Source organism: Nerophis ophidion, linkage group LG14 (assembly GCF_033978795.1).
Source record: "Nerophis ophidion isolate RoL-2023_Sa linkage group LG14, RoL_Noph_v1.0, whole genome shotgun sequence".
NCBI lineage: Eukaryota > Metazoa > Chordata > Actinopteri > Syngnathiformes > Syngnathidae > Nerophis > Nerophis ophidion.
The window spans coordinates 2615237-2630132 of NC_084624.1; the positions used below are offsets into that span (position 1 = coordinate 2615237).

A 14896-nucleotide genomic window follows, 5' to 3' on the forward strand; every position below is an offset into this window, starting at 1 on the left:
CCTTGATGCTGAGTGCCAAGCAGGGAGGTAATGGCTCCCATTTTTTTATGATCTTTGGTATGACTCGGCCGGGGATTGAACTCACAACCTACCCATCTCAGGGCGGACACTCTAACCACTGAGTAGGTTTTATCACTTCCAAAGGATGATGATATACGTTTGACATGATGAAAATAACCCAACACACACTTTCTATATTTTCACATATTCTCGTTGTGCTTTTGAGCAGAACTTTGGCCTGGATTATCACACCTTCCAGCACATGGTTGGCGACTGTCCACCGGACTTCCTCCAACTGGCCTTCAACTGCTGCAATGTTAGTTCTGTTTTATCTTTTCTAATGTGAAGAATGGAACCAATCCATCAAATCATTTCAATTGATTCACAATCACTTTTTGCCATTGGATCTCCGTGTGAAAGACATTTCAACACTCTGTCTCTGTCCAGATGGACCCCACACTCCGTCCCTCCTTCACAGACATCATGCAGCACCTGGATGACATTCTGGCGCGCCTCAAGGTGGAATACGTGGAGCACCTGTGCCCCCCCACTCTGGGCGGAGAGGGCGGCAACAAGACAAACGCCACCAAAGGTAACATTTACAACTATTAATTTGATTAAAGGCCTACTGAAATGAGATGTTCTTATTTAAACGGGGATAGCAGCTCCATTCTATGTGTCATACTTCATCATTTCACAATATTGCCATATTTTTGCTGAAAGGATTTAGTGGAGAACATCCACGATAAAGTTTGCAACTTTTGGTCGCTAATAAAAAAGCCTTGCCTGTACTGGAAGTAGCAGACGATGTGCGCGTGACGTCACGGGTTGTGGAACTCCTCACATCTGAACATTGTTTATAATCATGGCCACCAGCAGAGAGAGCGATTCGGACTGAGAAAGCGACAATTTGTTCATTAATTGGAGTGAGGATGAAAGATCCGTGAATGAGGATAATGAGAGTGAAGGACTAGAAAAAAAAAAGATGAGGGCAGTGGGAGTGATTCAGATGTTATTAGACACATTTACTAGGATAATTCTGGAAAATCCCTTATCTGATCATTGTGTTACTAGTGTTTTAGTGGGATTATAAAGTCATACCTGAAAGTCGGAGGGGTGTGGTGACCGCCAGTGTCTCTGAGTGAAGCCAAGAAAGTCACAGCTGCCTCTTTGACATGTTTATGGTAAGAGCCGACTAATTACCACAATTTCTCACCAAAACCTGCCGGTTGACATGTGGTAGAGAAACATGTTCGCTTGACCGCTCTGTTCCATATTACAGCTTCACAACAAACAAAGAAACACCGGCTGTGTTTGTGTTGCTACAGCGGGCTGCAATCCACCGCTTTCCACCAACAGCATTCTTCTTTGACGTCTCCATTATTAATTGAACAGATTGCAAAACATTCAGTAACACAGATGTCCAAAATACTGTGTAATTATGCGATTAAATCGGACGACTTTTAGCCATGAGTGGTGCTGGGATAAAATGTCCGCTCCAACCAATAACGTCACAAGCACGCGTCAACATTCTGCGACGTTTTCAACAGGATACTTCGCGGGAAATTTAAAATTGCAATTTAGTAAACTAAAGCGGCCGTATTGGCATGTGTTGCAATGTTAATATTTCATCATTGATATATAAACTATCAGACTGCTAGTAGTGGCTTTCAGTAGGCCTTTAGTTCTAAATAGAAATTTGACCTCGAAGCAATAATGTTTCATTAGTCTTTGCTGCCACCTAGTGGTTAACTGTGTAATTTAATTACAAAAGTATTACATTTTCTGGGTGTTTATCCAAGGGGAGAAGATCCAGGGTCTAAAGCGACTCAACCCCCTCATCTTCCACGATGACAAAATCCCCCCGAAATCTCCCCGGCCCCGCCGCAACATTTGGCTCAGCCGCAGCCAGTCGGACCTTTTGTCCTGCAAAGCGGGAAGGAAGGTGAACGTCCAGGACCCGTACTACGAGCCCCCGCCTGCCCAGCGAGCCCCCAAGGCCCAGAAGGTCAACCCCTTCACAGCGCGAGAGGACCTGTGTGGGGGCAAGATCAAGTTCTTTGACGTACCCAGCAAGTCGGTCTTCTCGTTGGTCTTCGACCTGCACTCACCCCCTGGCAGCGCCTTCACCAGCCGACCCCTTGCACACATCGCCGCCGGGCCCCAGCAGGCCTCGTCCTACTACTGGCAGCAGTTGCCAGGACGACAGTGTCACTCATTGCCGGTGTCACCCCAACTGCCTCGCTCAGAGTTCTTGTACGCCGCCTCTGCCGCCCACAACGGCCTCACGCCCTGCAGCGCATACCAGCGGACCTCCACCATGTCGTGTAAGTGAAGAACCATGTAACACAAACTAACAATGGATTGATGCGCTGCCTTTTTTTTTAATACTTTCACAAACTTTAATAGTTGGTGCATAAATGAGCTAATTTACAAATCTACAACAATCTAACATTACGATGTACACACACTACTACTTTTGTTAGAGCACCACTTAACAGTTTTTGACAATTGAAAAAGGTAATCGATCAATTTTTTGGTCTAAGTACTCATTTTGTTTATTTTAGTCCACTTGTGCCGTAAAATGACTTGAGCTACACATCAAATGTCTCCATATAATGTGTTGAAAGACAATAACCAAAGTCTTACATTCTTTGCAACAGCCCCCTTTTGGTCCGAGGCCGACCTGCCGGGACACGAAGTTCGTCAGAAGGCAGTCCTGAGCGGCTGGGCTAAAAAGTATGTAGTGGTAGAGATCCCGCCTTACTGCAGGCCAGAGGAGGACGATGTGTTTGGGGAGAGCTGGTCTCCGAGTGTCCCTGCCGTGGAGGCCATGGAGTGCTCGAGCACCCTGGAGGATCAACATGTAATGCCACCTAAGGACTGAAGGGGGCGGTGTGGATCCACTGGACTCTATACAGAAAGAAGGTGAACAAAAAGAAAAGTTGAATATTTCAAAGTAAGTGGTTAACGACATTTAAGCTTTTATGACGCAGCTGTGACACAAAAGGTCACAATAAACCCACATGCTAATATTGTTGATATTTATTGATGTTTTGGGATGACTGATTATTTTGCTTTAAAAAATTGTTAAAAGATCATTTTGCTTTATCAGCAGTTTTTAGTTGTTGTAGAAATCCTTTCAAGTCCACATTTGACTGACTTTGTTTTCCTGACATGAACCCCCCAAAAGGATCATGTTTAGCTAATCTTTGATCGGACCTTCATCCTTTTCTCATGTACATTAACATCATTGATTGTGTTTGGCATGCGAGCTTGATGCCTATCCACACTTTTACCAGCAGTCACGCAGTGTCTTCTTTCAGAGACAATATTCAATCTCACAAAACTGTTTTTTGTTGGATTTTTTTTACATCTAAACAGCTGTCAGTGTTTGTATAAATGCAATTAAGAGATTAAGGAGTTTGCCGCAATAGGAACTAAAATGCACTATTTTTGGGATCTCTGTGACCATTTCTATGCAAAAACATTTTCACTGTTGAGCAGAATCAAAAGTCTTACCTTCTTTGTATATTTGTGTAAAAAGGTTGTTGACTACAGACAGAGAAGTGTTTTTGTCTGCTCATTGAAATAACAAAAGCTTTTCTCAAGAGTTTCATTTAAGTTTCTCTCAATTAAACTTTTGGACTGACTTTAGCGTTGTGAAAGTTTTTGAAACCTCAACAGCTTGACTGAAGAGAAATGGACGCCGAGTAGAAGCATCTCTCCGCCAATCGCAGCAAGTGCACACCAAAGGCAGTGACATTCAGGAAGTCGACAGAGGAAGTTTGGTGGTTTCTTGCGTCACTTTTTTTGTTTGTGCTTCTCAACGCCTGTGCCAATGCACAGTAAAGGTAGGAACAGAACTTTCTTAATCATAGTTGAAGTTTAATTCTCTTGTTTGGGACGTAATAATGGAGTTAAGTAAGTAGGGTCCAGGAGGACGACGAAATTAAGACTGGTGAAGTTCTAAGTGACTTAGCTGTTCAGGTTGTTAAAACTTCCGCTGCACAGACAGGCCTGCGATCTTCCGTAATATGCTAATGCGAGCCGGGGGGGTCACACTGGGCCTGCAAGGATGAGTTGAGCTTGGGGAGACTTGGTATGGACATTTAGATGCTTGCTTACCTAGGTAGAGTAAGTCTAAGGCATGGGTGTGGCCTTCCATTTGAAAATAAATCAAATGCATCGGAGAGGAAGTGGCAAAGCGCTTACGCAAAAAAAAAAAAGGATATTGACTGTGTGATCGTTTACAGTCCTTGTGTTGGCTTTTGCAGACCTAAGTCCATTGGAACTAAAAATGTTTCAGCAACTTGCAACCAGCAACTTGCATTGAAGGCGGCAGAAGCAGCAAGGCATCCAAACCCTCATAGTCGAGTCTCATATGCTCCACACGGCTCTGGACTTAGCAGGTCACAGTAGGACAACCCTGGTGTGAAAGCCAGAGGGAACCATGAGGAGAGTCCGCAGGAAAGTGGCCAACAAGGAGAAGGTGTTTGGTTGTGATCTTCAGGAGCACCTGAACGCCTCCAGTCAGGATGGTATGTGACATTCAAGGAGATTATGCTGGCTACTTAAGTAAAAGTAAGAATAAATATGTAAATGCCACTTTTCGCGTGCAGTTCCACAGGTGTTGCGTTGTTGCACTGAGTTTGTTGAGCAACACGGCATCGTGGACGGAATTTACAGGTTGTCCGGCGTTTCGTCCAACATCCAGAAACTCAGGTGAGTTTTTCTCACCATTTTGAACTCCTCTTTTATCAGAGGCAACATTCTACCTCTGTTGCCTCCAGGAGCGAGTTTGAGAGTGATGGGACACCCGAACTCCACAAGGACGTGTACCTGCAGGACATCCACTGCGTCAGCTCGCTCTGCAAAGCCTATTTCCGAGAGCTTCCCAACCCGCTGCTAACCTACCAACTTTACGACAAGTTTGCTGTTGAGTGACTTGACTACATCTGCCTGTGCCAACCACAGCAAATATTTCCTAGTATCTTGTGAACGCCGAACACTGAAATTTCTTTCACACGCTACAGGAGGCGGTAGCTGTTCAGCTGGAAGAGGAGCGTCTGGTAAAAATCAGCGATGTCCTGAAAGAACTTTCAGCGCCACATTACAGGTTCATTCCTTGAAAACCTATTGGTGAGCACTGAAACACAGATGTTCTTGTACTGCAATGTCTTTGCCTGACTCCCTTCAGGACTCTTGAGTTTCTGATGTCCCACCTCGCCAAGATGGCATCATACTCACCTGAGACCAACATGCATGCCAGGAACCTGGCCATCGTCTGGGCACCAAATCTTCTCAGGTGACATGACTCTTCCTATTTAGATCACACGTTCTCATCCTTATGTAGTGCTCAAATACTCTAATCTTTCTTTAGGTCAAAGGACATCGAGGTGTCTGGGTTCAATGGTACTGCAGCCTTCATGGAGGTCAGGGTTCAGTCCATCGTGGTGGAGTTCATCCTCACTCACGCCGCTCAGCTCTTTCCAGAACCAAGTAATCACTCGCCCCCTAAGCCAGATCACATGTGTCTTCCACATGGAATATATAAGACATTACACTTCATTTAGGTATATCGTGCAACAGGAGGAAGTCTCTTCCCTCCCCACCAGCCCTTTTAAGTCAGGAAGAACCTTCATTAAAGGCTCACCCTCCCGCCAACTTTGGAAACATCAGTCCAGGAGATGGTCCTCTTCCAATAAGACCTTACCACGCTATCATAGAAGGGACTGACAAGTGAGTAGACCCACATATGGGTACAGTATCTAGAGTCCTTCCAGGATTCTTGTGAAGTTCATTGGTACACTCAGGGTATTGAATCAATCCCAACTGTTCAGATTGTCTTAGAATATGCTTCATGGAGGAAAAGTACTTAAGATCCTGCACAAGGTCCTCAGAGCGGCCCTATCTAAGTCTATGACCATGAACCTCGGATGAGAAGTGAAACCTCTTCTAAGACATTATGAACAGTCCAGTTCCACTTGATTCAGTGTTCTGAGAATACTATGACCTGGGTCTATGAGAATGGTCACAGGCATGTTTACATCTATAGAATTCCCAAAATACAGTAATTACACTGTGGCAATTAGGCAGAGAGGTTTTCATGTCATGGTTTTTTGTCCCAGGAGGAAAGGCTCGTTTAAACAAAGGAAGTGGATGTCCATCTTCAATATCGGCGGTCGGTTCCATGACCCGAGACGACGCCATAAAGGCAAAGGTACACATTTTGGGATAACCAAGCAGAACCACCATTTTAGTTGGTCATTGGACCGCAGTCAATGGCAGAATTAAATGTGTTTATTTCCAATTCAGAAAAAGACGGACCATTGTTGAGGCCTGCGAGAAGCATGGACTCCCTCAGCATCCCGTTATATTCAAATGAAGGTGCGGCTCTTCTTAAACGTCATTGACCACTTTGCATTTAGTTTCATTGTTACTTTAATTTCAGGTTCTAAACAAGCTCTCCAAACGTCTAATTTCACCAAAATGTCGGGCTTGGAGGCTGCGGCATCTCCTGGTCAAATTGGCGGAAGTGAATATGCTGTGACCTATCGCAGGGGGACAGGACTTGTAAGCGGTGGCACACAAGGAATTTACACAGCCCTTGACCCTGAAGGTTTAGGAAGCACAGAAACTGACAACGTACTGTCCAGGTCACCGGGACTCACCACAAAAGTGGGTCGAAGAGCAGCAATGCACATCACGGGGCCTACCATAGTAACAGTGCCGCTTCACATCACGTCGAACCTGGCGTTAGGTGTGCTTCAAGGAGGTGGCTGTGATAGGGTCGTCCACTGGGGCAGGGATAAGGAGGGTGAAAAGGTGGAGGTTAAGGATGGAGTAGACAAAGTGGAGAGGAAGGACAGTGGACAAGTGGAAGGGAATATAGAAACTGAAGCAGTGATTAACAGGAAAGAAGTTTTGGACAAGGACGTACCTACTTTAGTTGACAAAAAAGAGGAGGACAAAAAGGTTTGTGGATGGGAAATAGTGACAGAAGATCAATGTGGGCCTAAAGAGACACACGCCAAAAGCCTGAACTCCAATGCAGATGAAGATGTTGAGGACAAGCGTGATCTCAAGGGTAAGGTCAGAAGTTACAATATCATCACGCTTGTTCATGGATAATCAAAACATTTCTCACTTAGAAATGCAAGGAGAGGCACCAGATGAAATTCAGCAGGACGCAACTGAACATGAGGACAACCTTTTTGATTCTTCCGACGTACTCAACTCCACAGAGGTGGAGCCTGATGACCAGGCGCTGTCGGGCTATGTTCAAGACAACTTTGAATTTCTGGACCAAATGGATTGCAGCGTCCTGGATCACATGGATGGCAGCGTTCCCTATGAGGTATTTGATTCTGTATGCTCATAACTCCTGTTCAGAAAGAAGTAACACATCTTAGAAGAACGAGATCATCAGAATCATGTCAGAAGGTTTTAGAAAACCAGATGGTGAATTGGGCAATAAACCAGAATGCATGTTTTGATACTAACATTAAATGATTGTAGTCCGGCTCAAGACACCTTCTTCTAGCCTGAGACCTTGGTCAAAAGACAGGCCTTATTGGAGACTTAGACATTCTGAGGACCTCATAATGTGTCCAAAAACCAGGCGGTGGCCTATCTTTTGAACTCGGATATCTTGTTTAAGACTTAAGCAACATTACTAGGGATGCACAGAAATGAAAATTTGTGGCCGAAGCCGAATAAAATTTAAACGCTTTGCCGTAGGCTGAATACCGAATAATGAATGCAGTTTTTCAACATTTTTTTAATATTGCATAAATAGCATAGAATAAATATTTAGACATGTTTTTCAAATAAAGTAATTTTTTTATTGAATATTGACATTTTTTTTAATATTCCAGTAGTCTTTCTTTTCAAAAAAAGCACAAAGTTTTTCATTTATATTAGGCCTTCAAACAAAACATGCATTCTCCAAAAAAATAAAGTGCATTAAAGTGGATAAACCCACAACAAATGAATTATTGTCCTTTTGGCAAAAGTCTGCTTAGCCACAGTAGATATGCTAATAATGTAAACAGAAGACTCAAGTAAATCTCAATTAAGTGTGTGCTTGTAACCTCATACACTTATACAGGTTCACAACATATCCCAACGTCACTGCGTCAAAAAATTGCGTCACACGCCACTATTCGGCCTTGTTTTTAACTCATTCCACCGAAGGCCGAATGTGGCTTTTTTTTGCCATATTCGGCCGAATATATTCGGTTACCGATTAATCGGTGCATCCCTAAACATTACACAAACCTTGCTTCCGACCTGCTCCAGAAACACAAAGGTATATCTTACAACTTTGGCCCAAAAAACTAAACCAAAAGATAGGTCATGCTTGGGAAATAGATGAGTTAAGCTGTACTTAAGTGTCAATGTTTCTTGTTAGGTTCCCTTATTTTTCCAGATTTTTTTCCCCACCCATTTGTTTCTTGTTTCTGATTACTAAAACGGCTTTGTTTTACATAAGCAACATTGTCCTTTCTTTTCAGGTTCCTCTCCACTTAAATGAATTCTCAGTTGAAACTCCTGGACATTCGGATGACGAGTATGAAGTCATGGAGCAGGCGTCACATCATTTCACTGGGACCGACATAAGCCCGAATACAAGTCCTGAAACAAGCAGTCAAAGCCAACCAAAGCCCCAACGACAGCTCAGCGTCAAGGCAAACGAGCGACAGGCAAAATCCCTCAGTTTGCCTCACATGACCTCACCAGTGGGCAAACCAGATAGCTGCTCTGACGAAGACATCACAGATGATGAAGTCTCCTATAATTACAGCAGTGAGGAAGAGGACAGCTTGTTTGTTAAAAGCCTCCCTCCTGATTTCTTTTTAAACAATTTCTGTGATCTTCAAGTCGATGACGCACAAGCTAGCTGCACTACCAGTGATGATGTTAGCGCTCAAGTAGATCAGTCACAGAGATGTGAAGTGAGTGGAGGTCCTCTTGATTTTTCTACTACTAAGCAACTAAATGATGGAGAAGAGATCGGAGGGGACATGAAAGATGGTCAGCAGCGAGAGGAGATACCACAAAACAATGACAATGTTGACTTCGATGAGAACAGCCTAAGGTGAAAAGGATTTGCTTCTCCACTTTGCTTCTCCACTTTGCTTTTATGAAATGTTTATATGACGTGTCTCCTGAGAATTATGGATGTCTAAAAAAATAATAATACTACAAACAATATAAATATACTTACAATAATACAAATGGTAATAGTCATGTTACACCATTAACTATGGTGCCCTTGTTCAGAGAGAAAGTGTAATTACCTACTGAGCTCTCCAGACTGTAGTATAGTTTATCCCCTCTTAAATGAGCAGTTTACCCAAAACTGTATGGTTTAGATATCCGGGTAATGATTGGCTGATATGACCTGTATGCTCAGGTCTCATTTGACTTTTATTTACAAGATATAACCTTCTGCATTCTTCTCTTTACAGAACAACAAACAAAGATCACAATGTCATGGAAACTGGTCTTTATCAGGATTTAAAACCACCATCACACCAAAGTGTGGAGCTCTCAAAGAAGGAGGACACAGATGAGTCCAACGTTGTGGCCTCTGATGTACTGGTGGACACGGGACAACAGGAGGATGAAGAAGAAGTCTGTCAACTTCAAGTCTCCATCTTTTTTGGCACCCAGAAAGAAAAGGAGGAGACCAAAGATGTTTCTCGAGGAGCAGGAGGGGAGTTTAAGGCAGACCAGGATGGTGGACAAGAGAGTGAATGGAAAGAAGACGCTGGACAAGACAGAGAAGAAACGGGAAACTCACTTGAGCAAAATAAGCTTGAAACCAAAAGAAGCATCTCAGAAGCTCTCGCAAATGAAAATAGCGAAGAACTGCCTCAAAGATTGTACAATGAAAAGATGGCAGTGCGCCACTCGGGGCTTGACGACACAATCAAGAAAATCTGGGATGAGCTCGAGGAGGTCATCTGTGAACTGATCGAAGATGAAGAAAAAAAGATAGGTACAAGACAAGTCTGTGATTGTGAGGATACTCAGGTCTCATTTGAGAATCCTGTGCACTTTGAGGAAGAAGTGACAAACAAGAGCAAGTGTGACATGGAAGACGAGATGGAGACAAGTGTAGGGAAAGACCTTCAGGATGAGACCAACTCAGCAGAGCAGGGCGATCAAAAGGCGGCAAAAGAGGAAAAACGCAGCCTTGAGGAAGTGATGCCAAGTCTTAAAGAGACACAACTCCAAGAGGTCAGTTGTGATGTTCCACAGTCCAAAGAAGCTATGACCTATCAGATGCGAGGAGCCAGCCAAGGAGCAGCCGCAAGGAAGCTGGTCATCTCCAAATCACCAAGAGTTTATCAAGTTAAAGCTGTTCCAGTGGTCCCCCCAAAACCTCAACACTGCAAGCTAGCGGCCCTGAACCTCCGACAGCAGCAGCAGCAGCGAGAGAGGAGAGACGCCGACGTGCCTGATGAAGAAGCGAGGGTGAAGAAAGAGAGTGTGCACAGGAAAGAAGGCGACGATGGTGTCACCAGTAGGGACTCGCTCCGAGAGAGCCCACTCAGCATGTGTTTTGACGAGGCCGTTGCCATAGCTACCATGAGGCGTGGAAAGGAGAAAGAGTGCGAGAGGGAAAGGCAGCGAGATTGGGCAGAAGTCCAATAAACTTATTTTGGAAACATGAAGATTTTCTCTGGTCGTACAACTAAAATATGTCAGTGTGGACAGTTATTTTTAATCTCATAAAAAGAGGAAGGTTAAAGAATAGGACATTTTGTAGGCATCATTCATTTGTGGAAAAGTATTTAGACATTTCCGAGCCAAGTACTTTTGTTTATACAGTGGGGCAAAAAAGTATTTAATCAGCCAGCGATTGTGCAAGTTCTCCCTCTTCAAATGATGACAGAGGTCTGTCATTTTCATCATAGGTACACTTCAACTGGGAGAGACAGAATGTGGGGGGAAAAAAAATCCAGGAATTCACATTGTCGGAATTTTAAAGACATTATTTGGTGTAAAATAAGTATTTGGTCAAGCATTCAAAGCTCTCACTGATGGAAGGAGGTTTTGGCTGAAAATCTCACGATACATGGCCCCATTCATTCTTTCCTTAACACGGATCAATCGTCCTGTCCCCTTAGCAGAAAAACAGCCCCAAAGCATGATATTTCCACTCCCATGCTTCACAGTAGGTATGGTGTTCTTGGGATGCAACTCAGTATTCTTCTTCCTCCAAACACCACCAGTTGAGTTTATACCAAAAAGTTCTATTTTGGTTTCATCTGACCACATGACATTCTCCCAATCCTCTGCTGTATCATTCATGTATACATTTTGGTATAAACTCAACTGGTGGTGTTTGGAGGAAGAAGAATACTGAGTTGCATCCCAAGAACACCACACCTATTGTGAAGCATGGGGGTGGAAACATCATGCTTTGGGGCTGTTTTTCTGCTAAGGGGACAGGACGATTGATCCGTGTTAAGGAAAGAATGAATGGGGCCATGTATCGTGAGATTTGGAGCCAAAACCTCCTTCCATCAGTGAGAGCTTTGAATGCTTGACCAAATACTTATTTTACACCATCATTTACAAATAAATTCCTACAATGTGAATTCCTGGAAGTTTTTCCACATTCTGTCTCTCACAGTTGAAGTGTACCACTATGATGAAAATGACAGACCTCTGTCCTCATTTGAAGTGGGAGAACTTGCACAATCGCTGGCTGACTAAATACTTTTTTGCCCCACTGTGTTTGTCTGATACCCTATCGTACTTTCTGACCATTCACTCTTTAATTCTACTATTTAAATCTCTGCTTCTGGAAACAACCAAATGGTAATATTACTGATAGGGGAGTTGAGTTAACAATGATATTACTTATTTGACATTTGTGATAACTTAGTGGGTTATATATAAGGCAGGACACCTCTTGCTGGAGCTATGTGTCATTTGTGCTAAAACAAATAATCCAAGCATGCCCCTTTGTGGTGTGTGGTAGAACTGCAGGTAATTAACTACATGACCACAATATTCCTGTTTCATATTTGCCTAAACTATTGCCTTTTTATGTTTTATATTCCCACCATTCCTGAATTACACTTTTGGCAAGGTTTTCATGGCCACATTCCTTGAGTCGACCCCGATATGAAGCATTAATTTATCTCTGCGAAGGTCTGACGGTGCTTCTCCAACATCAATCTGTATCACTTGAAACGGTGTTGTTTTCATTTCTCCTGTACGGATCCAAAATGCTTTGTTTATGTTCCTCTCTATTTTCATTTAATGTGTTTTAGCTGCAGTCCCATTAATGAAACTTCCATAATCAATAGCTGCTCTCATGGCTCTATGTACATTCATTAATTAATCTTTCCCAGCAGTAGCTCTCATTCATTTTGATTTTATCACTTAGCTTCCGCTTTTTTGAATATGAATCTTTGACACATATTTTTTGTCTGACCACATGCCAAGATATTTGAAATACTCTACTTTTTCCATATTTATACTTATAGTTAATGTTGTGAACATCTATTCATTTCTTCCTGGTAAACATCATAGCAACATTTACTGGGAGATATCTTAAATCCCCAGCAACATAACCGCTGTTCTCCTTTACTTATTGCTTCTTTAATTATGTTTTTCACATTTACAGGATCTAGTCCCCTCACCCAAATAGTTCCATAATCAACATAAAGAGCAGAGCCAGCCCTTCAATCAATATTCATTAACATATCGTTAATCATCACATTAAACAGAACTGGACTAATGACACTTCCCTGTGGTATTTGTTATCAATCCTTATTCAGCACAGGACACAAAACTACATGTGGGAACTTTATTCTGAAAGGTAAACATTGGTAGTTGAACCCTAAATAAATGAAATACTAAAGGTTTAAAGTCCTACTGAAAGCCACTACTAGCAGTCTGATAGTTTATATATCAATGACGAAATATTAACATTGCAACACATGCCAATACGGCCGCTTTAGTTTACTAAATTGCAATTTTAAATTTCCCACAAAGTATCCTGTGGTAAACGTCACGGAATGATGACACGTATGATGACGCATGCGCGTGACGTCACCGGCTGTAGCGGACATATTACCCCAGCACCACACATGGCTAAAAGTTGTCTCTTTTCATGGCATAATTACACAGTAATTTGAACATCTGTGTTGCTGAATCTTTTACAATTTGTTCAATTAATACTGGAGACTATAAATAAGAATGCTGTTGGTGGAAAGCGGTGGATTGCAGCTGCCTTTAGCACCAAAACACAGCCGGTGTTTCTTTGTTTGTTGTGAAACTTTAACAGAGAGCGGTCAAGCGAACATGTTTTCTCTACGTCAACCAGCAAGTTTTTGGATGGGAAAATTGTGATATTAAGTCAGCTCTTACCAGAGACTTCAGTGGATTATGCGACCTCCTCCTGCAGCTGTCAAAAAGGCATCTGTGATCTTGGCTCCTCCATTGGCTTCTCTCTAGGATGACAGGGGATGCAAAACATTAACTGTGCAATATATATATATATATATATATATGTTTATATATTAAGGCTGTCAAACAATTACAATTGAATCGCATTTTGTTCAAAGTTAACTCAAACTTAATCACAATAATCGCAGATGAATATAATTGTTCATCATTAATAAAGGGGACGGCGCAGTGGAAGAGTGGCCGTGCGCAACCCGAGGGGTCCTGGTTCAAATCCCACCTAGTACCAACCTCGTCACGTCCGTTGTGTCCTGAGCAAGACACTTCACCCTTGCTCCTGATGGGTGCTGGTTAGAGCCTTGCATGGCAGCTCCCTCCATCAGTGTGTGAATGTGTGTGTGAATGGGTAAATGTGGAAGTAGTGTCAACGCGCTTTGAGTACCTTGAAGGTAGAAAAGCGCTATACAAGTACAACCCATTTATCATTTATTTAACTCTGTACACTGCTGCTGGAATTTTAATTTTCCTGAAGGAACTCTCCTGAAGGAATCAATAAAGTACTATCTATCTATCTATATGGACAAATGAATGCATGGCTGAGTACAAAGGAGACATGTGAGTAAACACTATCACAGGAGACATCTGCATCAGCAGATCATCAGACCATGGCCACCAGGACGCTGACACAAGCACGACCAAAAACCCCTGAGGCAGACAGCTCATCTGAGGAACGTTGGAAAAGAAATATAATAAAACTTGTAAAATAGTAAGAACCATGTGTGGAGATAAAGAATAAAATACAAGTAAGACACATGAAGATTAATGGAAAAAAAAATATATATATATGTTTATATATGCTCGAGGTTGCTTTCAAGGACACATCGAAGGGGGTCTACATCCGGACAAGAAAAGATGCAGATCTGTTCAAAGTTGCTGACTTTCGAGCAAAGAGCAAGACAACAGTTAAGGTTGTGAGAGAATTACTGTTTGCGGATGACAGTGCTATAGTTGTGCACAATGTAGAGGACATACAAGATCTTGGGAACAAGTTTTCAGCAACAGCTAGTCAGATCAGCCTCAAAACAAACATCAAGAAGACAAAATGCTTGTACCAGCCACCCAAGTATGAGCCCTACCAGGGGAGGTCTGTGTCATGGGAGACCCACTTGTGCATTGCCCAACTTTCAAGTACCTCGGAAGCACAGTGACAGAAACTGCCAAGCTTGATGATGAGATCAGACTCAGGATGGGGAGAGCGAGTGCTGTGTTTGGGAAATTAAGGGAAAGACTCAGGAACAACAAGCATGTCTCTACTTGCATCAAGTGCAAGGTGTACAGAGCAACTGTGCTAGCTACATTTTTGTACGGTGCGGAAACTTGGAACATCTACAGGTTGCAAGTCAGAAAACTTCACGCCTACATGATGCGCCACCTTCGGACCATCATGGATATCTCCTGG

At 42.8% G+C, this 14896-nt stretch overlaps 1 protein-coding gene across 1 annotated transcript in view; it reads left to right on the top strand.

Moving 5' to 3' along the window:
* Nucleotides 1-10752, top strand: part of LOC133568897 (uncharacterized) — a 51859-nt gene extending 41107 nt beyond the window's left edge. The window contains exons 10-26 of the mRNA XM_061921091.1: nt 230-316; nt 448-592; nt 1803-2327; nt 2664-2884; nt 4442-4541; nt 4623-4725; nt 4794-4938; nt 5037-5119; nt 5201-5308; nt 5384-5502; nt 5577-5742; nt 6132-6223; nt 6319-6390; nt 6455-7090; nt 7155-7360; nt 8520-9103; nt 9477-10752. Coding sequence (XP_061777075.1) covers nt 230-316; nt 448-592; nt 1803-2327; nt 2664-2884; nt 4442-4541; nt 4623-4725; nt 4794-4938; nt 5037-5119; nt 5201-5308; nt 5384-5502; nt 5577-5742; nt 6132-6223; nt 6319-6390; nt 6455-7090; nt 7155-7360; nt 8520-9103; nt 9477-10668 — 4584 coding nt within the window. The 3' untranslated portion in view covers nt 10669-10752. The remainder of the gene's footprint in view (nt 1-229; nt 317-447; nt 593-1802; nt 2328-2663; nt 2885-4441; nt 4542-4622; nt 4726-4793; nt 4939-5036; nt 5120-5200; nt 5309-5383; nt 5503-5576; nt 5743-6131; nt 6224-6318; nt 6391-6454; nt 7091-7154; nt 7361-8519; nt 9104-9476) is intronic.
* The last annotated feature ends 4144 nt before the right edge of the window (nt 10753-14896 follow it).